The sequence below is a fragment of the Capra hircus genome, chromosome 26, assembly GCF_001704415.2.
Source record: "Capra hircus breed San Clemente chromosome 26, ASM170441v1, whole genome shotgun sequence".
In the NCBI taxonomy this organism is placed as follows: domain Eukaryota; kingdom Metazoa; phylum Chordata; class Mammalia; order Artiodactyla; family Bovidae; genus Capra; species Capra hircus.
In genome coordinates, this window is record NC_030833.1 from 15,754,731 (window position 1) to 15,781,241 (window position 26,511).

General features: G+C 38.8%; 1 protein-coding gene across 1 annotated transcript in view; it reads right to left on the reverse strand.

The window, feature by feature from the left end:
• Positions 1-26,511, reverse strand: part of ATRNL1 (attractin like 1) — an 808,908-nt gene that overhangs the window by 122,125 nt on the left and 660,272 nt on the right. Inside the window, exon 28 of the mRNA XM_018041487.1 lies at positions 16,062-16,176. Within this exon, the coding sequence (XP_017896976.1) occupies positions 16,062-16,176 (115 nt within the window). The remainder of the gene's footprint in view (positions 1-16,061; positions 16,177-26,511) is intronic.

Below are 26,511 nucleotides of genomic sequence, written 5' to 3' on the forward strand. Positions count from 1 at the left end.
CAGAAAACAGCAAAATTCTGTAAAGCAATTATCCTTTAATTAAAAAAAATAATAATTAATTAAATAAACAAAAGACTAAAAGTCACTTACGGAGCCTAGGAAAAGATGATGCTTCTGAAGCATTGGAGAAAGTTAAGAAAAGCTGTTTCTGAAGTGCTAAAGACAGTGAAAAGCACTAATGCAAAGACTGAAGTGACCCAATGGAGATATAAAGGGAAACAGAACATTATCTGTAGTGCATAAGATAGGCTTAAAAAGACTGACTTATTTCTACATGAAAGCTTTTAAAAGGCTAAAAAATTATGCTCTGAGACTTCCTTGGTGTCCAGTGGTTAAGACTCTGCTTTCCAATGCAGGGGGTGAGGGTTCAATCCTTGGTCAGGGAAACAACATCCCATAGGCTGTGGGGTACAGCCAAAAATTAAAAAAAATAAAATGTAATACACATTAAAAATTTTTTTTAAAAATATGCTTAAAGCAGACTTGAAGTCTTAGAAAAATCTGTCTTAACAGTAACTGTGATCTAAAAACCAGCAACAAGGGATGTAAAAGCCATGTAGCGCAGCAAGATTAGGAGAGACTGAATATGGATGGTTGGGACAGCAAAAGCAGTATATGGTGACCCACCTAGGCCATGGAGTCCTGGGTAGGGACTCAGATCTACTTAAAGCATCAAGAATAAAGAAGAGCTTATGAAACATTCAGTTTTAAGAATAGGCAAAAAGGATGGCTTTAGAAATGATCAAACAATGATTATATGAATGATCAAACCATCCAAGTGAGATTTTTATATGTGGGAAAAAAATAACAAAACACCCAAAGAAATCTGTCAAATGTAGAAGAAATCATATTGCAAAATGAGTAACCTGACCTGTGACAAACAGGCCTCCAGAATGAGGCTGAAGTGATAGTCCTGGTCAGCAGTGATGAAGCAGTCATTTTAATTTCAGCAAAGTTCTCAATTCTATTTCACATGCCAAAATTTAGACCAGAGATTAAGGAGGCTTTAAAAAAAAAAAAAAAACCTAAGAAGTCTTTAGCATGAATTTATATTAAGGTAGAAATAACAAGCACATGGATAAAATGTAATCAGGAAGTATGAATTCATAGGCAGCTTAAGAGCTGGACTCTGGGAAGTTAGCACCAATAAGGACGAGTAAGTAGGGGAAAGAAGGAAAATAATTAGGCAGATATTAATATACTGCGTTTCTTTTATGCTCTAAGCATCACTTAGCCCCTGGAGATATAATGATAAATAAAGGGGAAATCCCTGCCTTTAGCTTGTCTGGGAAGAACAGGGACAGTGCAACAAAATTTTTATTAGTTGTACATTAAAAAAAAACAGTAGTGGACTGAAAATGGGCAGAGATGGGGACAAGTCTCACAGAGGAGGTGACCACTGAATAAGAAAGTCTGTTGGTGGAAAGGGTAGGCATGTGTACTAGAGGACAGTTCAGGCAGAAGGACCAGTACTTGCGAAGGGACAGAGGTATGGTGGATCCATAACAAGTGGTATTTTAAAAGTCATGTTGGACTCCAGGGAGGCACTTAACATCTCCTTAAAATCATCATATTTGCAAATAACACAAATGGGGACAGAGTATGAGAATAGTGTTTGGAATGACATGATGAAGCTTCCAAAATAACCCTGAAACCTCAGAGAAATGAACTGAAAATCACTGCTCCCTTTCTTGTGCAAGAAAAGTAGCAGACATAAATACAAAATGCCGAATGGCAGAAAAGGTTAGGAGCGGCAGAGAAGTTCCACTGAACTATAAAGTGGGGAAGTAACCAGTGAACAAGGCAGTTCATTTCACGAGAGAGGTCAGGCACCAAGAAACAAACAGGAGTTAAGCCAGAGAAGCTTTCTGGATTCTAGCACTGGTTCTGCTGTGTAATAAATATTGGATTCCAAGGAAGACCAATCAGGTAAACCTAGGTATCCTCACCTGTCAAAGGGAAAGAATTCCCTCTGTGGGTGTGCTCAGTCATGTCTTACTCTTTGTGATCCCATGGACTGTAGCCCACCAGGCTCCTCTGTTCATGAGATTTTTCAGGCAAGAATACTAGAGTGGGTTACCATTTCCTCGAAACCCATGTCTCCTGTGTCTCCTGCACTGTAGGTAGATTCTTTACCTGCTGAGCCCTTGGAGTGGTTCTTAAGCCAGTGTTATCTGGGAAGGTTGAAGAGCATTCTAAGAGTCATAAGGTGACCTAAGCTGGAAGTCCTAAGGCAGGGTGTCCTATATTGAACCTGAACTGAAGGCTGGGAGGTGATCTCCAAACTGCTTTCTACCACCCACGTGATAGATGATTATAAGGAAAACAATCAGCTGCTCTCTATTTCTGGGAAAATGAGAACAAGAAGAAAAAGAACAAAAGAAAATGGGATCAAATTGCAGTGTGAAGACTGTTAAATAATAGAACGAATTTGTCCCGGAAGTTATGGGTATGCCTTTTGGGAAAGTCTTTAGAAAAAATCTGTCTGTCCAAGATGGTTCTGGGCAGGGTCACCAGCTGTGGCTGCAAGCGGCTGGATGAACCAGACGTCATTCCAGTGCCCTTCCTATCTCTGGTTTCTGCAGTTGTATAATCATGTGCATCAATGGAGTAATACCTAATTACCCCATTTATACACTTTATGTGTCTATTAATATGGACAACAGTTTCCTTTCTATTTTACTAGTAAAGTTTTGAATACAAATGTGACTCGGCCTCTCCCCATTACAGCTCTGCATTCAGAGCTAATTGCCTCACAGAACACTTAAGGAGTCATTTTTCATTATGATGGTGAGCAAAGGGAAGGCAGATGGCAGAGTCATGTTATTGATTTGATGATCCTTCCCTGGCTCCTTGAATAAATGGAACTGAATGTTTGGTCATTGTATCCAGACTTTTAGAGCCTTCAAGGTTCAGTTCAAATTATGTCAGACAGAAGGTTCATGGGGCAAAAATCCATTTATTCCTCCAAGGCTTCTAAACGATGATCCCAGGGACCATGTAGAACTCCTCAAACCACCTCCTGGGAGCCTGGTGGACTAATTTAGCCTCCCAGGTCTTAAGGAAAAGGATGAGCTCTCTCTTAAGTTTTGTTGGTACTTTAGCTGAACTTGCTGCCCATCAGTTAGGGATGTTGGCCCAATTCAGATGGGCTCTGCTAATCTGCAAATAAGGTGAGGGTAGGATGAACTGGGAGACTGGGATATACACACTACTACATATAAAACAGATAACACTAATGAGAACCTACTTTATAGTACAGGGAACTCAGTGTTTTGTGGTGACCTAAATGGGAAGGAAATTCAAAATAGAGGGGATATTCCCTCTGATGTACAGCAGAAACTAACATAATCTTGTAAAGTTACTCTATTCCAATAAAAAATAATTTAAAAAACTGCCCTTATGGCAGAAAGTGAAGAGGAACTAAAAAGCCTCTTGATGAAAGTGAAAGAGGAGAGTGAAAAAGTTGGCTTAAAGCTCAAAATTCAGAAAACTAAGGTCATGGCCTCCGGTCCCATCACTTCATGGGAAATAGATGGGGAAACAGTGGAAACAGTGTCAGACTTTATTTTGGGGGGCTCCAAAATCACTGCAGATGGTGACTGCAGCCATGAAATTAAAAGACGCTTACTCCTTGGAAGGAAAGTTATGACCAACCTAGAGAGCATATTGAAAAGCAGAGACATTAGTTTGCCAACAAAGGTCCGTCTAGTCAAGGCTATGGTTTTTCCAATAGTCATGTATGGATGTAAGAGTTGGACTGTGAAGAAAGCTGAGCACCTAAGAACTGATGCTTTTGAACTGTGGTGTTGGTGAAGACTCCTGAGAGTCCCTTGGACTGCAAGGAGATCCAACCAGTCCATTCTAAAGGAGATCAGTCCTGGGTGTTCATTGGAAGGACTGATGCTAAAGCTGAAACTCCAATACTTTGGCCACCTCATGAGAAGAGTTGACTCACTGGAAAAGATTCTGATGCTGGGAGGGACTGGGGACAGGAGGAGAAGGGGACGACAGAGGATGAGACGGCTGGATGGCATCACCGACTCGATGGACATGAGTTTGAGTAAACTCCAGGAGTTGGTGATGGACAGGGAGGCCTGGTGTGCTGCGATTCATGGGGTCACAAAGAGTCGGACACGACTGAGCGACTGAACTGAACTGAACTGAAAGTGAATGAAAGGAGGTAAATCATTCACTTTTCAGAAGCTATTAACTCTTTCCCTGAGAGCCCTTAGAGAAAGATGCTCTGGTGTTTTAAGGCACTAATTAATTATAATCAACATTTACCTTTTTTAGAATCACATTACTACTACTGCTGCCTGTTCTTCCACCGTTCATTAAAAACTAAGGCATAGCAAACTCACAAATACCTTTGGTCGATAGTAAAAGGTAGGATCTGGGACTAAATCAGCTAACAATATAACACAGAATTCTGATGAAAACTTGGGTGTACTCCCACTGGATTTATTAAGGGACCACTGGTCCTCTGAAGTGGTCCTAAGAAAAACATTTACACGAGAAGACACAATTCCCAGGACCCTTGAGCCACGTTTTCTTAGCATGTTGTCAGTTTGCTGGTAAGGAGACATATTTCCTCAGGTTACTTAATTCTCCTTTTTGGATCTAGGGAGTTCCTTTCTGTATGCCTTCTGGTAAGAAGTGTATTGTTATTTTTTTTTCCAGGTTATATTTTTCAACCTGGCTTAACGAACAGGAGGAAGAGCAAAGTCCCTTCCTGCGTGAGGGATGCAGAGACTCTGGTTGTAGTTCCTGTTCAATGTTAACCCGAGACAATTCTCGCCCCAAATCTGGCTCTCCAAGTTTCCTCTGCAAAATGTGGGACAGAACTAAGTGATTTCTAAGGCCATTTCCAAAGTTCCAAAAATTCTAAAATTCTCTGATACTCAGTTCAGTTCAGTTCAGTTGCTCATGTCATGTCACTCTTTGTGACCCCATGAATCGCAGCACACCAGGCCTCCCTGTCCATCACCAACTCCCGGAGTTCACTCAGACTCACGTCCATTGAGTCAGTGATGCCATCCAGTCATCTCATCCTCTGTCATCCCCTTCTCCTCCTGCCCTCAATCCCTCCCAGCATCAGAGTCTTTTCCAATGATACTCAGGCCACCCATCTATCCTTGCTAAATGCAGGAAGTAGCCTTCTGCTAAATTCCCCTAAACCTATGTAATGCAGGACTATTTAATTCATAATCAGCTAAAAGTAAAATGTCTTATTATTGGCAGTTTTTCATATATACCATGGTGTTAGCTATCAAAAGAAATACCTATAGGGTCAGGGGTACTGATTAAGCTTTTGCAGTTTATTCATGCCCACAAAATTCTTATTTTGTTGTTTTTTTGCTTCAAAGGCAGCTTGCCTATTCCAAACAAATCTTGATTTTCCCCTTTGACTTTGTAAGTTGATTTGCTGAGTTGATATTTTTTCTTATTTTTCTCTTTGACCACAGTAATTATTTACCAGTCATTTCTGGAAATACCTGAAAGGGGGGGGCGGCACGTGGGAAGAAAAAGAAAAAGAGAGAAATGTGTTGACCATGCTTTCAGTGCTGATGGTCTCATTTTTCAGGTCCATAAATTCTGACTTTTTATGTGAGTTTGTTTCTGATTACTCTAACTTGAAAGTCTTTGAATCAGTTAATGTTTAGGATGTTTCACTCACTTCTGCAGTTATGTTTAATTAGCCATGTTCACTATTCTTCAAGTTTGTTGTCTTTATTTTCTTCTTTGTTTCATTTACACATTATCAATTTATCTCAACTGACAATAGTACAGAAATAAACTTTAATATCTCAAATGGGAGAACGAAGGCGATGTCATTTCACAGTGACCCTGGTCAGTAAAAGAAAAAGTTTGCCAGCTTGTACTATTCTAAAAAAGCACATGGCTAACCCCCAAATCCACCCCCGCCCCCCTTGCCTCGCACCAATCCCGCAAAAAAAAAAAAAGATTTGGAAAGAGCCCAATGGTGTGAAATTTTCTGGTTTAAAATTCTGGCTCCATCTCTTAATTACTGTGTCAGTAAGTGACACGGTTTTCCTGATGGCTCAGCAGGTAAAGAATTCTGCAATGCAGGAGACACAGGAGACACGGATTCGATTCCTGGGTCAGGAAGATCCCCTGGAGGAGGGCACGGCAACCCACTCCAGCATTCCTGCCTGGAGAATCCCATGGACAGAGGAACCCAGCAGACTATGGTCCAAAGGGTCTCAAAGAGTCAGACACGGCTGAGCGACTAAGCACGAGTGCACGCGCACAGGCCAAAAAGCCCCATGAATTAATTTCCCTCATCTGTGAAAGAGAAGTGATAATATATATATTATAGGGTGATGCCAATTCAACAAACAGAAAGAACACAGAGTAGATTGGGCTAATGGTGGGGGTTAATGGCAACAACTACACCAGACACTGATACTTTTTATTTGCCAGATATATTTTGTGAGGTTATTTGTCCTGTGTGTAAGTGATATGTGGACATTTATTTCACAAGGTTCAGTATATATTTTTTTGGTCATAAAGGATGGAACTGAGTTGTGCTCTTTCAAACTTAAATAAAATGGTTTGGCAAAAAATTTATTATCCAAGAAAGAAATCAAAGTCCAAATTACAAAAATAAAACAACTTTATGATAGGTTTAGTACATGTTACATTGAAAATACAATGTTTTATTATTTTATGTCATCTTTCACTAATATTCTGATTTTTCTTGAACCTCAAATCTGAACAAGTAAGTTTTATAGATATTTTTTAATCAAAGGTACAGTGTTGGGCTTGATTTTAGTCCCTAAGAATGTAGCTTGACTCCTACATGAATCATAAAAACATAATGTCCATTCTATCAAAGATTATGGGCCTGTAATTATACTCTAATTAAAAATAAACAAAAATAATTAAAAAATGATTATGGGCCTGAAGTGAAATTTTACCTAGTAAAGTTTACAGTTTTGTAGTATATATCTACATATTTTCTACATATGTTTTGGTAAAGAAGTTCTACCATTTAAGGATAATTAATTTTATTCATTAATTGAACACTTATCAAGCAACTCCTAAGTACAAAGTATTTGTTAGCTACAAGGGATCCAAAGATAAACTGAGATATAACCACTGCCCTCAGAGAGCTTAATACCTGGGAGGAAAGTTTAAACAAAAGGACACGGTGACTTTGACACATGTCGTATGCAAACTGTATAGGATTTCATGAGCACAGGGTCACATTTGTATGGAGGAAACTGAAGAGGCTCTATGGAAGAAGTGGCATTTGAACTGGGCTTTGAACACGGGCAGCTGAGAGGGAGAGGGCATTTCAGAACAAGGGACCACAGTGAGCATGACAGATGACAGACACACATGAAATCACAGGAAGAAATACACAGGTGGCATTCCAATCATAAAGACATTCTACCGGTCATTGTTCGTATCTCCTAGATGAGGAAACAGGGCTCAGGAGGTTAAACTCATTGCACATGGGCCCCAAACTAGCCAGAGGTGCTGTGCTGGTGGGCACTGGCAACAACTCCATGCCTACCAACCCTGAAAGAAGGCTGGACAGAGGTCAAGGAGGCCCTTACATCCCGGAGTGAATGTCTGGACTCACTTCAACAGGCATTGAAAAGTTAGCAAAGGTCTATGAGAAAGGGAGTGAGAGAATTGTGCCTTCCTTTGGCAGAAGTCCAGATGGGAGGCAAACAGGGGCCGAGCAAAACCTGGAGGGAGTGAAAACGGAAGAAGGAAGTCTGTTCTATCTGCCTCAGGGGTAAAACCTAAAGAGCTTCGTGGCTACAGGGATGTTCAAGGGGAGAAAGAGAAGGAAGAAAGCTAACTCCAAAGTTTCAAACTTGAGCCACTCGGCAATGGACTTTACAAAAAATAGTAAATTCAGGGGACTCCCCTGCTGGTCTGTTGGCTAAGACACCATGCTCCCAATACAGGGGACCCGGGTTCTATCTTAGGTCAGGGAACTAGATTTCACACAGCACAACAAAAGATTCTGCATATCCCTAGCACAACCAAATAAATAAATTTAATTTAAAAAAAAACAGTAAATTCAGAGGAGGGGAGTAGGGGGCAGTAATGGGAGAGAGGGAAGGAAGAGTGACTTTACACTAAAACTGGAGAAAATCCAGTGATGGCTGAAGATCCACGGAGTTGGGAGTTCGCATCTGAAAAGCTCCTGCAATGAGCAAAGAGAGCATCATCCTAAAGGGAGAGGGTGGAGAAGGATGAGAAATTGGCTCAGGACCAATCCTTAGGAAATGCCCACCTGTACTTAGAGTGCTGGTGAAGTAGGTAATGAACACATGGGAGGTGCTCTACATCCATCATCTCTAAGTAAATTCTCAGTAGGCACCTGTGATAGATCGAGGCAAAGAACACCAGAGAGAGTTTCCAGAAGTTGGAGGGGCGAGATGGGGAATATTCAACAGTCAAACAACAAAGAGACACAATGGTAAGTAAGAACTGAGGAAAGGATATTTTAATAACTATGTTTACTGGTTTGCTACTACTGCTGAAAGATATTCAAGCTTAGCAATTGTACGTAAGTTTTATTTCACCTCTTTCTCATAACATTGTCTCTTCTTCATTCACAAAATTTAACCTGTTTCACAATTACAGGTTTCTTTGCATGGTTATTTGCTTCTGTGCATCTCCACACAGACACTAACATCTATGGGGGTAGGGACTCTGTTTTGTTCACTACCATATAATGCACTGCTTGACCTGTAGCAGGTATTTTTACATGTTTTTTAATAAATAAATGTAACAAATGAAGATGCATAATAACTATATTTTGGAAAGAAGATAAATGCAGTTTCTCCTGTAGATTTTGTTTACTTTGAATATCAGAGTTTTTTGACACAAAGTCATATTATTCACAATAGTTCCAGACATTTGTTCTTATCTCTGTTGTACCCTGGACTCTCTTTCCTCATTTTGTAGTTTATTGTGCCATGAGTGCCCACTGTTTCTTCCTTCTTTATGAAGACCCAAATGCTGGATGTGCCACTAGTGGTAAAGAATCCTCCTCCCAATGCAGGAGATGCCAAAGATGTGGGTTTGATCCCTGGGTCCGGAAGATCCCCTGAGTAGGAAATGGCAATTCACTCTGGTATTCTTGCCTGGAAGATTCAATGGAGAGAGAACCCCGGAAGGCTAGGCTGATGGGGTGACAAAGAGTTGGACACAACTGATCACGCATGCACGCGCATATGCTGGATGTAAACAATGTCTGAACTTGAGGTTAAAAGGTAACCTATGTGACAGATTGTTCTAATAAGTTATGATACAATTCAGTGGTTTTATTTCTTATTCCAGCCACCTCAAACAAAAAGAGTGCTAAGGTCAGATCAACAGGTGTGTTTCTGTAATTTGAAGATACTGTGGCAGAGTTATGGAAGGAAAACAGAGAGTCCTAAGGGACAGGAAACTGTAGAAGCTTCTGCAAAATGTAAATTAGTTTAAAAAAAGGCTTCAGAGGCTTGTGTGCTGCACTGAGAGTCAGCAGACCTGGAGTCTGTTTCCAATCCACCTCAGACCCTCAGTCTCTGACTGGTGCTATGAGATTTCTTTACTCACTGAAGTAGGGCAACATGAATGATCCGCCTTATCCAAACACGCTGAGAAGACTGGGAACTAGACTTTTTAAGTAAAATTATTTAGGATGGCAACATGAATGATCTGCCTTATCCAAACATGCTGGGAAGACTGGGACTTCCAGTCCCAGACTGGACTTCCAGTCCAGGACTTTTTAAGTAAAATTATTTAAGAACTTTTAAAACTTTTTAATTAGAGGATACTTTACAATATTGTGTTGGTTTCTGCCATACATCCACATGGATCAGTCATAGGTAAACATATGTTTCCTCCCTCTTGAACCTCCCTCCCACCTCATCCCACTCCTCTAGGTTGTCACAGAGCACCAGATTTGAGCTCCATGCATCATACAGCAAATTCCTACTAGCTAGTTGACTACTCTAGCGGCTCAGCTGGTAAAGAATCTGCCTGCAATGTGGGAGACCTGGGTTTGATCCCTGGGTTGGGAAGATCCCCTGGAGAAAGGAAAGGCTATCCACACCAGTATTCTGGCCTGGAGAACTCCAAGGACTGTATAGTCCATGGGGTCACAAAGAGTTGGACACAACTGAGCTACTGTCTAGTCAAGGCTATGGTTTTTTCTGTGGTCATGTATGGATGTGAGAGTTGGACTGTGAAGAAAGCTGACCGCCAAAGAATTGATGCTTTTGAACTGTGGTGTTGGAGAAGACTCTTGAGACTCTCTTGGACTGCAAGGAGATCCAACCAGTCCATCCTAAAGGAGATCCATCCTGGGTGCTCGTTGGAAGGACTGATGTTGAAGCTGAAACTCCAATACTTTGGCCACCTCATGCAAAGAGTTGACTCATTGGAAAAGACTCTGATACTGGGAAGGACTAGGGGCAGGAGGAGAGGGGGATGACAGAGGATGAGATGGCTGGATGGCATCACTGACTCAATGGACATGAGTTTGAGTAAACTCCGGGAGTTGGTGATGGACAGGGAGGCCTGGTGTGCTGCGATTCATGGGGTCGCAAAGAGTCAGACACGACTGAGCGACTGAACTGAACTGAACTGAGCGACCTTCACTAGTATTCTTGCCTGGACAATGCCATGGACAGAGGAGCCTGGAGGGCTATGTCGGTTGCAAAGAGCTGAAGATGACTGAAGCGACTGGCAGTTTCACTTCACAACGTGTATGTTATTTTTTTAGTTCAATGATTGGTGCTACTTTTTTCCCTAACACGTAATATATGGAATATAGTTTCTTAACTGATCTTGAGCAGCTGGAAAGGCAAGGTAAGCTACTCCTTGGAAACAATTGATTGCTCTTCTTACCCCAAACTGGCACGATTTAGCATAATGGATAGTAGAACTGCACACCAGGAGTGGAGTGAAACCCATCCTAGGAATCAAGCCCAATCCAGTCATTCCATACACGTAAAACTACGACCCAGAAATGAAAAGACTTGGCCACCCAGTTAGCTGGTGGCAGAGCTGGATCTGGACTTTGGGTGGGACTTGTGACTCCAAGTCCACTAACTCACACATATGAGCCAAAGCTGTGGTCCTAATACTGCAGGCCCCATGTTGTTACTACAAAATGGAGTCATATTTTCATTAGCAGATAGGTTGCCGCATGTACATATTTGCATTCTATCAAATTCCTATAGTTAAGTCACCAGGAAGGAGAAAGCTACCTTTCTTGTGCCTTAAACCCAGTGCTTAGCAGAACCCTCCAGGTCCTTCCTCCTTCATCTGGATATAAAGCTTTTTCCAGAAGAGCAATTGAGAATCCCACTGTATCTTTATCCAGAGAAACACAGTGATAAGGTAGTGTTGCCTGCTGAAGATCTAGGTGGCCTTGAATTTGACTTCAGGTTTACTCACTCACTGGCAGTATTGGCCCTTGGATGAGTCATTTAATCTCTCTTGAGTTTAATGATATATATTTTTTTAATTTATAAAAGTGGGAAAATAATAGCTACTTTTCAGGTTCATTAAGAGGATTAAACGAATTAGTGTATATAAAGAACCTGCTTCAGTGCTCTCTTCCCTCTTGTTCTGCTTTTTGTTATCCTTTCTTTTCATTTGATCAACTCAAAGTTCTCTTCTTGTCGTTATTACCCATGACATTGTGGATAGACTGTCATTTTAAACACTGTACAATATTTTTAGATTTTTCAAAATAATCTGGTCAGCCTGCCAAAACTTCAAAGCCTAAAGGGAAAAGAATTTCAAAACCTTAGAACTTCCAGTAGCTTTCATTTTGTTTGTTTTGCCAAACATGAAGCCAGATCAGGGCAAAATTCTACATTTTAAGTTAAGCACCTAACTCCTTTCAGGCAGTGGACATTTGGGCCACCAGATTTTTAATCCAGTGATAAAAGTTAATCTGCTTCATATTAGTAAGAATCCATAAGCTATGAAATCCATCATCCTCCATCACAAAGTGACAGCAATCATGATCGTTTTCAATTTATGCTTTTGAAGAGCTCTCTTTACTTTGTCCACATTTCATCCTAATGTGACTCTAAAATGCGTGGGGACCTTGCTCTCCAAGGTGACGGGTGATATGCTTGGTTGTTCAGTGCCCTGCTCTACTTGATATGCCCTGCTCTCATGGGGACGTCAGCCTTTCAACCACTCTGAGGTCAAGAGAAAGTGGCTGTGTACATAAGTCCACAGCAGAAATCCTGCTTTAGCCCAAGAGAGTCTGGCGTGGTTGGCAGTGGTGGTTCATAGCAAATACAAGGATGAAGCAGCAGGTTTACAGAGATAGGGAGCAGGGAACCTAATTAACCCAGCACCTGGAGTGCCAAAAAGCTTATTTAGTATTTTTTGCTTTTCTTCTTCTAAGCTACTTAGAGGGAGAATTGCTCATAAACATCTACATGCATTATATGGAGAAAAAAAAAAAAGACGACTGAATGGAGTAATCTGAAGGATGAATCTGCAGTTTCTCTTCTGACCTCTGCTAAGATGAGCCATAGAAGGGACTCCATGCATTTTAGACAGACGCTAAAAGGGCTATGTTTAATATTACTTGCTAAATAATACTGAAATATCTGCTGGTAGAAAGAGCATAAAGTCCAAAGACAAGGCCATGCTTTGAATTAAAAAAAAAAAAAAAAAACAAACACTAGTTGCTACCTAAAAGAGACGGCCAGAACTAACCCTTGCTTTTTTTCCAAATCACTTATTTGTTAGTGCTGACATGTAGGCTCTGAGAGAAAGCCACCATGCTCACAGGATGCTTCCGCCTTCTCCATATCCTCAGACTCATCCTTCTCTTAAATGCTTTTATGCATGGTAATGAAGAGTGCATTATGAAAAGCATCATTTGACATTTAGGAAGCTATGTTTCAGAAAAGGGCCTGATTAAAAAATTAGAAATTGTACAAAGTACTGCAAGAGGACTTTTAATCGAACAATTAATGTTTATTCATCACTGAATAGATACGTTCACATTAGGAGACATAAACAGCCCAAGGGCCAAGAGAAGACTCTGGGAACCCTGTCCTCTACACAGTGGGAATGGGGTTAGTCCATGAGGCTCCTCCTCCACTGTCTTCTTAACTCCCTCTCACCTCTAACCCTGCACCAAATGCTGGAGGAGGCTCTTCAGAACATAAGGCTCCTGGTGGTACAATTAGAGAATCAATGAATGGATTCTAGTCCAATTGCTCATTTCATTATTGCTCACTTAGTCTCATTGATAGAAGTGGCTGCCCAAGGTCATGTTTTCCAGGTCTCCTATCATTATCATCAAAAATATTTATGAACTGCTTTCTATACACTGTGATAAGCAGAGGCACACATCTTTATCTTCCTGTCAAGATATGAGATGAACCGAACATTAGCAATGAGATAACCAATGTCAACATTTCCCTCTGAAGAGCCAATATGGTGCCTTAACTATCAATGGAATGCATTTCTTCTTAAATACTGGATGATACTATGATAAGTTTTCATTGACGAGGTACACATCAAATTATCTTGATGAAAAGGGAAAAAAATAAGTCATTTAGTTTGCATACTGGTGTCAACATCTGCCTTGATTAGAGAAAACGCATATGTGAACATTAGAAAATTTCTATTGACATTGTCGTCTTTACCCCTAGAAAGTCAAGAGTTTTTCTTAAAAAACATATTGTTTCCCACATCTTACCATAAAAAATTTCAAACACACAGAGAAGCGGAAAGAATTTTACAGTGGACTCCAGGATTCACATCACCTCGATTCTACAATTAACATTTCTTTACTTGCTTTATATCTTCCATCTGCTCATCCCACTATCGACCCATTAGTAATATTATGTCTTTTATGCATTACAAAATAGACTGCAGACAGAAGACAACATTTTATTTTGAAAGAGTAGAATCAATGAGTTTTCCTACTCCTATAGGGTTGGCTAAAAAAATTATTATTTTTTTTTCAAGGAAGAACAAACTCATCCTGAATTGTGCACACAGATATTCAATAGAGTTCAATGTACAGTCACTGTAGACAGTGTGGTAAATTAACTCAAGGTTTTGTCTACTTTTATTAACCCTGTAGATGTTTTCAGTACTCCTCCAAATGTTTGGCTTTGTGAAGACATGGCCTGTAGATTACAGAAAAATAAGCTCTCTCCTATAGATCATAGGAGAAAATCACCTGGAATGTTATTAATAAATATTTTTGTTGGTGTTTGGCTCTGTACTCTAATACTTTCTAATTATTCCTTGAGTATAGGAATACAGAGATTTATATACATAAATTCTTTTCATTTCTAAAGTGAGTTTTATGATACCTATAGCTCATGCTTACCATAAGGATCAACCATGAAAAACAGGAAAACAGTTTGTAAGGAGGAAAGCACTATATGCATCTAATATAGCATTATCATTAGTGATTGCAATGCATCTGCAATAAAACACAGCTGAGGTAATGGTCCCCACTGCTGTTTGGCTTTTTCAAATCAGTCAAATAGATTTCAAAGGTTAAAGGGACAGAGTATTGGCAGTTGCCTTCACTCTGCCTGTCAGTACGTCGTCTTGTCAAGGATCTAGAAGAACCTTGGTGTATATCGCAGAGACTTGTTTTCATTAGTGGAGTGTTTATTTTGGACATCATCCCATCCTTGAAACAATACTTCCATTAGCTGGGCACAGTACCTATGATTATCCATCTTATCTGACCCGTGCCTAGCTATTCTGTTCACTGTATCCCCTTTACCTTGGTGGTTCTGAAAGGAGAAAGGGGAGGCACTCAACTCAACATATGAGAAGGTTTATTTCATTGAATAAAACAACTACAAATGAACTGTGGGTAGAAATTCCTACAACAAGATATCATCAGGTATCATAACTGACAAGTTTGGAGGTTATGGAGATCTTCTGTTGCCATATGGAAAAAATTATATTATATGAATATCTTAAAATGTATAAGCTATAAAGTAGGGTAGCTTCCATTTTTGTATCTTGTTGGGCACAAATCGAGAAAGTAAGGAGCAAGGTCAGAACTAACTAGGGAATTAAGGAAAGAAAAATAAGCAGGGAGATGAGTTCATCATCAATTTCCATTACTGAGAACCTGCCTACATCTCTTGCATTTTATTTTACCCTTAAGGGGAATTGATGAGAAAGATAGATTTGAAATCACCCTTACCCTTAAAAAGCTTCCATTTCACTAAGAGTTGTTTAGAGAAAACAATTGGGAGAAAGAACAATTAGAAACTGTGATCAGAAAAAAGAGGATATGTACAAAGAGAAATAGACACACTTTCTGATTTAGTAACAAGTTATACTCAACATTGGGCATGTTTACAATATAGACAATGGTCAAAACAATGAGAAGATCTCTAAGAGGATACATGGAGTTACTTCAAATTTAAAATATGCTTTTTATGCAGGAAAATGAATATCAGAGGAAAAGGCAGGCTGTGCTCAACTAAAGGAGAGGGTCCCCAGGTCTATGAACCGCACCTGGCTGCTGCTGACAGCAAGAACATATCTTAAATGTTCCAGGATGGATGCATCAAGCTCTTATCCTCTGATGCTACAAAACATTCCAAACATGCAAGTGAGTTCCTTAATTAGATTCCATATTTCTGAAGCAAGCTTCTAATCGCATTTATAATTTGGCAACCTATATGACACACATACTGGGAGAAAAGTAGCTGCCCAAAAGGGTCAAGAATTTGCTTACCCTGCTAGTGAAAGTACTCATTGTAATTACAATGACTAATTGAAGTGTGTGTGTATATACATACATACATGTATATATTACATACAAATACACATATATTCAACATGCATTTCTAAGAGAATCACTGGCAAATCTGAATTTATAGCAAGGCAGATAGCTAGACATTTGGATAGAAGTTGTATTCTAATAAAATTTAACCATAATTTGAATTAGAACTTTGCAAATATCTTTATTATGCTATCTGGTAGTGTTGTTTATTTCTTCTGTTCCAGCTACATGTTTTGCTTAACTGTTGATGGTGCCTCATTCATCTTACCTGACTGCCCAGGGGGAGGGGCACCTGATGGCCCTCGTGGTAGACAAAGAAACACGGTCAGAACTGCAGCTCTGTTCCCAGCACAGGGTTCAATGGCTATTGGTTTGGGTGCTCCCTGAAAAAGAAAACCCATTCTAAATTTGCATTGTTTACACGATACTGTTACTCTACTTTTCTCTTATGCTTCAGGCAGCTAAAATGTACATTCTTAGTAGTTGAAGAGACACCACCTTTCAATTTTTAATAGTTCAATTGTGTATTTTATTGTAGTACTATTTTGCTTTTTTTTTGTAGTGGTGGTGATTTACATTTAGAAAACATTTTTCTTGGGACATGTTAGCATGTATTTTTGCAATTTTTGAAAAGTGCTCATTGCTTTGCTCTATTTTCATCTTTTTTTTTCTAACAGAATTTATTTTTTACTGAAGTGAGGTTTACAGAAAATTAAGAGGAAGCTATAGATATTTTCTATCTATATTATTTATCTATTATTTATATATATATATCTATATTATTTAACTTATATGCAGAGTACATCATGAGAAATGCTGGGCTGGAAGAAGCCCAAGCTGGAATCAAGATTGCTGGGAGAAATATCAATAACCTCAGATATGCAGATGACACTATCCTTATGGCAGAAAGTGAGGAAGAACTAAAGGGCCTCTTGATGAAAGTGAAAGAGGAGAGTGAAAAAGGTGGCTTAAAGCTTAACATTCAGAAAACTAAGATCATGGCATCCGGTCCCATCACTTCATGGCAAGTAGATGGGAAAACAGTGGAACTGTTGAACTTTCTTTTTCTGGGCTCCAAAATCACTGCAGATGGTGATTGCAGCCATGAAATTAAAAGACGCTTACTCCTTGGAAGGAAAGTTATGACCAATCTAGACAGTATATTAAAAAGCAGAGACATTACTTTGCCAACAAAGGTCTGTCTAGTCAAGGCTGTGGTTTTTCCAGTAGTCATGTATGGATGTGAGAGTTGGACTATAATGAAAGCTGAGTGCCGAAGAATTGATGCTTTTGAACTGTGGTGTTGGAGAAGACTCTTGAGAGTCCCTTGGACTGCAAGGAGATCCAACCAGTCCATCCTAAAGGAGATCAGTCCTGGGTGTTTATTGGAGGGAAAGATGTTGAAGCTGAAACTCCAATACTTTGGCCACCTGATGTGGAGAGTTGACTCATTTAAAGACCCTGATGCTAGGAAAGACTGAAGGCAGGAGAAGAAGGGGACAACAGAGGACGAGGTGGTTGGATGGCATCACCAACACAATGGACGTGGGTTTGGGTGGACTCCGAGAGGTGGTGATGGACAGGGAGGCCTGGCGTCCTGCAATTCATGTGGTCGCAAAGAGTCGGACACGACTGAGCAACTGAACTGATAGATATTTTCCATAAACCCACTGCCCCCATGCACAGCCTCCCAGATTATTAACATCCCCACTAGAGTAGCACATTTGTAAAAACTGATGAACCTAGAATGACGCATCTCTAGCAACCAGAGTCCACAGTTTACATTAGGGTTCACTCTTGGTGTTGTATATTCCATGGGCTTGGACAGACATACAATGACATGTATTCATCACTACAGTATCATATAGAATAGTTTTGTGTGCTCAGTTGCTTCAGTCTTGTCCGACTCTTTGCGATCCCGTGGACTGTAGCCCGTTAGGCTCCTCTGTCCGTGGAATTCATCAGGTAAGAATACTTGCTTGAGTGGGGTGCCAGGCCCTCCTCCAGGGGATCTTCCCAACCCAGGGATCAATCCTGTGTCTCCTGCACTGCAGGCAGATTCTTTACTGCTGAGCCACGAGGGAAGCCCATAGAGAAGTTTAACTGCCCTTAAAATCCTCTGTGCTCTCATTGCAACTCCAGGAAATTACTGATCTTTTTATTGTCTCCATAGGTTTGCTTTTCCAAAATGTCATATCACATAGTTGAAATCACACAGTATTTAGCTGTTTCATATTGACTTATTTCACTTAAAAATACACATTTAATGTTTGTCTGTGTCTTTTCAACGTTTAGTGCTCCATAATATCCCATTGTCTTGATGTATTATACTTTATTTATCTATTCAACTACAGAAGGACATCTTGATTGCTTCCAAACTTTGGCAATGATGAATAAAGCTGCCCAAAACATCCATGAGCAAGCTTTTGTGTGGACATAAATTCTCAACTCCTGTGGGTAAATATTAAGGAGCATGATTACTGGATCACACAGTACCTTGTGCCGTTTAACACTAAATCCTGGCACACTGTAGAGGTCAACAGGCTTACATCTAAATAAATAAATGTATTTCAATATATCTGATATTTGATATATAGCCTGTGAGCCACGAAGTTGTGTAACTTCTGTTGCTTTTTCACAATTGCTTCTTCTCACCAATGATAAAACAGTTTATCTAATCAAATTATCACAATCCAAAATATTATATCTTTAAAAATATTTTCCCAGTTTTATTGAGACATAATTGACATAGAGCAAGACACATCTTTAATATCATTTCAGTGAAATACATATGTAATAATCACCCATCAATATATTTTTTAATTAATTAATTAACTGTAATTTGGGCTACCCTGGGTCTTCGTTGCTGCTCATGGGCTTCCTCTAGTTGTGGCAAGTAGGGGCTACTCTAGTTGTAGTATGAGGGCTTCTCATTGTGGTGGCTTCTCATTGCTGGCATCACTAAGCCAGTGCTGCCCGATGGTAAGTGGAATCTTCCTGGATCAGGGATGGAATTCATGTCCCCTACACTGGCAGGTGGATTGTAAACCACCAGACCACCAGGGAGGTCCCCACCAATGCATTTGTATTAAATAATATAACTTTCAGTTCAGTTCAGTCACTCAGTCTTTGCAACCCCATGGACTGCAACACGCCAGGCCTCCTTGTCCATCACCAACTCCTGGAGTTTACTCAAACTCTTGTCCATTGAGTCAGTGATGTCATCCAACCATCTCATCCTCTGCTGTCCCCTTCTCCTCTCGTCTTCAATCTTTCCCAGCATGAGGGTCTTTTCCAATGAGTCAGTTCTTCATATCAGGTGGCCAAAGTATTGGAGTTTCAGCTTCAGCATCAGTCCTTCCAATGAATGTTCAGGAAAGATTTCCTTTAGGATGGACCGGTTGTATCTCGTTGCAGTCCAAGGGACTCTCAAGAGTCTTCTCCAACACCAAAGTTCAAAAGCATCAATCTTTGGCACTCAGCTTTCTTTACAGTCCAATTCTCACATCCGTACATGACTACTAGAAAAACCATAGCTTTGACTAGATGGACCTTTGTTGGCAAAGTAATGTCTCTGCTTTTTAATATGCTATAACTTTAGATATAAAATAAAAGAACACATGAAAATGATTACACATGATGCTAGTCCTTTATTAAGTACTTACTATGGATTAGGTGTTCAAAGTGCTCTCTATATATTAATTTATTTAAATCTTACAACTGGATAAGATAAGAACACTGAAGCAAGAGATTTAAAAAACTTGCTTAAATTTACACAACCAGAAAGTAGCAGGGCTGAGATTTAAACACAGGTAGGCTGTCTCCTGGGTCGATGTTCTTTGCAACACAATGCAGTTTATCGTATTATGAATGTAGGACCCAGAGAGATGTTGTGGGGAGGGAGGTGGGAGGGGGGTTCATGTTTGGGAACGCATGTAAGAATTAAGAATTTAAAATTTAAAAAATAAAAAAAATTAAAAAAAAAATAAAATTAAATTAAAAAAAAAAAAACTAAAAAAAAAAATGAATGTAGGAAAATTCATGCGCCCACACACATAAACATAAACACATGTGTAAGTGCACATGTGTGAACACATACAATCCATGCACACACATATGAACAAAAGCACATACTGAATTTAAGTTTAAGTACAATGCCACCTTTGAAACAACAGGAATGTCATTTTACCTGAGGAATGCTGATTTTGGCTATTTCCCTCAAAAAGTGCAGGTGGGACATGCTTGACTTATCAAAGAAACATCTACACATTAAGGCAAAATTAAACAGAAGAAAAAGTACCACTATTTTAATTTTTAGAATAAATGATTTGTTTAGTCTTAGCTATTTCACTTTAAAAGTGCAGGTAAGACATGGTTGACTTATCAAAGTAACATCTGTACATAAAGGCAAAATTAAATAGAAGAAAAAATACCACTGCTTTCGTTTTCAGCACAAATACCTTGTTTAGTCTTTTATTTTAAACTGATATTTGAATTGCTCAGAAGAAACACAGACATATGTATTCATCCACCTAGAATATTTTAGAATACTGCCAGTTCCAGAAAGTTTAACGAGGCATTAAAGATAAAATATGTCCCTTTTCATGTAAAACTTAGACTGAAATTTCTGGTGACAACGGTTTTATGTGGTTATAAAGGATTTCCCCTTTATAGTGATATAAATCTCATGTTTTAAAATTATCCTCATACAGATATATTTTGGGAATTTTCAATATAAAGGTGAAAGTGGTCATGGTAATAGAAGAAAAGGGCATAAAACTCTTCCAAGAAAATGCTGTAAGCCATGTTGCAATCCCTGTATCAAGTTACATGTCTATGGTTTTCCCCTTTAAAGCTTATATTTAATTTAACAGACTTATTTTTGAAAATGTTAAGCCAAAATCAGCATAAGCACACAGATATTCTTCGATGATGCAAATATTTAGAGAATAGGCTTGTCATATTCCAAGGATAACAGAAAAATACTATGAATGTGTTAAACCATATTTCTAGGCTCCTGAAATTTATCCTAATTTAATAAATGCAAAGTATATGTAAAGGTCAATTGGTTAAAATATACTAAGAGAAGATAGAATGAATTCATGTTTAAATGATGGTGATATATTAGAAATACTCAAGTCCCTTTTAATATACCTAAGAAATAATTCATCATTTCCACCATCAGGCAAGGGTTTCTTTGCTATTTTGTTCTTAAGCACTCAATGAAAGTGAAAAAGTGAAAGTGTTATTCAGTCAGTCGTGTCCGACTCTTTGCAACCTCATGGACTGTAGCCTGCCAGGCTCTCTCCAGGAAATTCCAAAAGTAAGAATACTGGAGTGGGTTGCCATTCCCTCCTCCAGGGGATCTTCCTGATCCAGGGATCGAGTTCGTGTCTCCAACATTGCAGGTGGATTCTTTACCATCTGAGCCACCAGGGAAGCCCTAAGCACTCAATAGCACTACTACTCAAAATATCCACAGCCACGCTAAAATACTTGGTTATAAAACTAAGAATGATTTCACAATTATAACACACACACACACACACACACACACACACACACACACACACAAAACAACCAGTTGAGAAACAGTGCTTCTTGGTTTACAAGATTTATAAAAACAAGAAACAATTTGAGGCTACATCAGCTGATAAATAGCTAACCTTTATTAAGTGCTTACAATATGCCTTGTGCATATTATGTGTTGTCAGCCTACATTTCTGCTGCTTTTAAGTACTAGAAGAAAAGGTTTTAAACACCAGACACCAAGACTGAAAGCACCAACTGAGAGAAAAATTAGTAAAAAAAATAAAACAAAAACCAAAAAAACCTATAAATTTCAAATAGAAATGGCTGAATTATTTAATACTTTAAAACTTCAGAGAGTCAGCAACAGATAAAAGACAGTGTAATAAAATATCCTGACCATGGGAAAGTAATTATTTGCATAGAGGCCACTTCTGTAGAATCTTCTTTAAAATAATTCTCTTACTCTTTATTTTACCGGTATTGCACAGAAAACATTCAGAAATTTCATTATATTGATAGGCTATATGAAAGAAGATTATAATCCTATTTTAAAATCAAATTGGCTTACAACTTTCTCTATTTTTAGCTATAATATTTTCATTAAAGGATATTAGCAAAAACATGAATTATTCATTATGTTTAAAATATTAGTGACTAGCACAGCTCTTTGACACTTCTGGCAGGAATTCATATAATTTAAAAAATTATTTCCAAAGACTTTGTGGCAAATATTACTTTCAATAAAGTATTTTAAACAAAAAAGAAAAACACTTTATAGCACTTGGGTTTTGCACCAGAAAATAGCAAACCCCTCTGAATGATATTTCTGATACCTTGAGGTTTGTCAGTTGTTTAGCAATAAATACATAGCCATGCATCAAAATCATTTCACAATGACATAACATGTTCACTGAACTGTGCAACTTATCATACATTTTCCATGACTGCCTTTGAAAGAGATAAGGCATGGGTTTGTTTGCCCACAGCACCCAGCAACTGTGATTTACTTCTAGGCATTTTCATATTTGTTGTACCGAAAGAACCAGGCGTTAGACCGTGCCAGAAAACATCACTGACAGTTATGTAATTAGCAGTCCTTGTTTATTAAGCACGCGGAGCTTTTACAAAAGACTTGTTTTGTTCACAGCAGTTACTTCTGAAACTACTGTACTCATATCTTTAAGTTCTTGCCTTGTGTTTTTTTTGGAGCAATTCTAAAACTCTTTCCGTTTTTGAGCTATCAAAGACCAGCAAGTTACCAGAGACGCTTCTGAAATCATAAGGATTTTCAAGATTACAGTTCTTAAAACTTCCAGTAATATATTCTGAAACAGAAACCACTTTGTGAACCTGGGGTCTGTCTTGGAAAACTGCTGCTACAAGAACCCCTGGGTGTTTAGAAGACTTCAGTGGGCAAAAGCTAGCTGCTTGCTCCTTCCTCCTCCAGTGTTTGCTTCTCAAAGAGTAAGTGAAGGAGGAAGTGGGTGACTTATAGAAATCACACTGAAGCCCATCACTGGCAACTAACCCCAGAAGCCGAGGATTTGAGAGAATTATATGTAGCTGATGGAGTAGGAAGTGGCTACCCACTCCAGTATTCTTGCCTGGAGAATCCCATGGACAGAGGAACCTGGCGGACTACAGTCCATGGGGTTGCAAAGAGTCAGACATGACTGAGCACGCCCGCATATGTAACTGAATCACTTTACTGTACACCCGAAACACTGTAAATCAACTATACTTCTTTAAAAAAATAAAACAGAAAACAAAAACAAAACTTTTAATACTACCAAAGCAGGGCTTGCCAACTCAAATTACTTCAAGGAACAGCTCACATTTATTAAGCGCTTACGATATGCCTTATGCTATGCCAAACGTTTACATGGGTTTAATCCTATTCCAAGAGGTAGGGGCTATTCCCATTTCATAAATTGTGACACTGAAGCTCAAAGAGTTTATGTAACATAACTAAGGTTGCAGACCTAACAGGTGAACAAGCCAGGATTTGGAAAAATATAGCTATCTTCTCACTTTGTATGCCTAACCATTATGCACACTGCCTGCAATAGGTAAGCAGACTGTCTTAACCTGTAGAGTAAGACAGTTAAAAGTAATGGGCACCACAGTGAACTGGAAAGTACAAGATTTATTTAAAACATTCACCCTCAAGAATTTTGCTGCCACAAAACAGTCTATGTGTTAAAATGGGCTGAGAGCCACCGCTCTGTAAAATGGAATTGAAGATGTCACTTCAGAGTTGCCAGGCTCTTGTGTCTACCCATTCACCAAACTTCATCTTTTATTCTGCATAAGCGTCATGTTTTAGTCAATGTAAGTGCTTACTCTTCAATATTCGCACCCACGGTTTCCAGAATCTGTTCCTCCTTCATTCATAATATTCCTACTGTCCAGGAGATCCTTCCTATAGATCTCTAACTTTCCTAAAATTATACATCCCTCAGAGACAACTCATGCATGAAGTTTCCTCTGGTTGGAGGTATGTAGTCTCTCCCTCCTTAGTTCTTTAATTGTTATGGCGCTTTTCATTTTTCAAATGATACTTAAGCAAGTGTACTGTCTTCCCACTGGAACAAGCTCCTTGAGGGCAAGTCCAGTTTCTTATTCATGTCTATTGACCTTGTAACTCACTTCCTCTCTTTGAAAAGCGTAAGCACAGTGCCTGTGTTACCTTTTGGGGAGAGTTGTTTTCCAGTCTTATAGTAAAATACTGATCCCAATCTTAGAAGATTTATAAGATAAATAAGATTTATAATCTTATAACAATCGTAAGATTTTTTTCCCAGTCTTTTAGTAAAAGTATAGGTATTGATGTACATGTTGTATATCTCTATTAGATTCCTGCTTTTCCAAGGCAGATATCAAATTAGACTTTTTTTTTGCCTTACCTAAAACCTCCAATGGGGTGGTGGTGGTGGAGTGGGGGATGGGGGGAGGGTTCCCAGTGGCACGGTTGTAAAGAATCCACCTGTCAATGCAGGAGATGTAGGTTAGAACCCTGGGTCAGGAAGATTCCCTGGAGTAGGAAATGGCCACTCATTTCAGTATTCTTGCCTGGGAAATTGCATGGACAGAGGAGCCTGGTGGGTTACAGTCCATGGGCTCGCAAAGAGTTGGACATGACTGGGTGATTAAGCACACACACAGCATCTAATGAAATGCATTTTTACACATGGTAAGTGAATTAGTAAATGAAAGAATACATGGAATCATCACATGCTGAGATAACTGGTGGGCATGACTCAGTTTCTATCCAAATTATGAAATGTTAACGGGATAAAATAAAACACTGAAAAAGAATATTAGCTAACGTTTACTGAGTACTTACCAGGAGCCAAGAGCTGTGCTAAGCACTGTATTTGATTATCGTCTTATTTTCTATTTTATACAGACGAATGAATTGAAATTCAGAGAAGTCAGACAATATTCTCAGGGTGACAGAGCTAGAAAGTGGCAGGTTCAGGATTGGAACCCAGGTCTGTTTAATTTAGTATCTTGACTCTTCACCACTGTATGATACTGTTAAAAAACATAGCTTAAGAAGTCAAGGAGTCTCATTCTCTCAGCTTGACTATTAATAGGAGGAATCAACTTAAGATATCATATATAAAAATTATATGTGTGTCTCTGCCCCATTTCTGAGCAGAGCTCAGAACACTTGAGTTCTAGAACCAGTTCTGTCAGTATTTAGTTGTGTGATCCTGGGCATATTACTGAATCCAATTTTCCCAAGTGGAAAATGAACAAGTAGGCTGGATGATTTTAGGGTCTCTTTAACATTCTGTGACTATGATTTATGGACAACCTTCAGAATGTGTGACATAACAATATCTAACACTTACTCTAAGTACAGTGAAATTTGAAATGTCTAATCTTTAGTAATATTTTCTCCTGTTCAGGTACTTCAAATGACACATCTAATTTTTAAAGCACATTATTATACATATGATGAATACATCATATATTACTAAATGGCCACCATCGCATGCCAGAAAAGCAATTAGAAAATTGAATCAAGGAATTAAGGATTAATGTGGATATGTTATACCTGTCAGCGGTAATAAGTGTTTTGACAAGGACAGAATAAAGTCTGACAGTATGCACAAATACTAATCTGATATATGAGTGAAAGATTAAAAATGCAAACAAGTGCACATTAATCACCCTAACATTTCCCTATTAGAACACTTTTAGTGCTATTCTTATCCAAATCCATTTATAAATAAAAATGAGTCTTTCTCAACAGCTTGCACAAGTTGGTATTTGCAGTTTAATGAGTATTTATACTGATATAAAATTTAGCTTTTAGTCACATTAGTAAAATAGAATTAATTTACTGAACATAGATTTAAGTCAGGCTGACGGTCTGGCTCGCAACTGATCAACTATGTTGATTCTATAGGATCAACAAATGCCAAGATTCCAGATCTCAGAAACAGATTCTCCAATTTTGTTGTTCAGACTGGAGAGAAAACCAAAAGTAAAAATCATATTCTCTCCTTATTTACCACTTGCATGAAATGATAAAGGAAAAAACCCATTAGCTAGCTTTACTTGCTAGAAGAATAATTCATATTAATAAAAGAAATTAAGCTGATGGACACTCTCAAAACCAGGGTTAAACTACATTAGAAGAAAATTCAAAGAGAATACGGTATTACACGTGGGAATAGGTGAAGGAATAAAACATAATTCACAGAATCAGTATGCTGCTCATGGAGTTCCAAAGGTATTCCTATCATAAGCTTAATTTTCATATCGCAGGAAATATTTTGTCCTTTGTTAAAATGTCTCTATGTTCAACCTCTGTTCATAATCTCACTACACGCACATATGCATACACACACACGTATACACACATTTTAAGGTTTATATCTATGGTAAAATGTAGAGTCTAACTGAGTTTTACTGCTATTTTAATTGTGTGGCACTGATTTGGGGAGCAAATAGGCTAGATTATGACAGCAGTTATTTTGCCACTTGTTTTTTCACAGGTATTTAGGTCCGCCAAAATGAAGATATTATCTCTTTTTGAGATATGACATAATCATGCTTTGCCCCTGAGTTGGTCATTACACAGGCATGTTAATAGGAGGTGATTTTGAACAGATTATCTGTAAAAGTTGATTCCTGGTAGTCTTTTTCAAAAACTTGAAATAGATTATCTA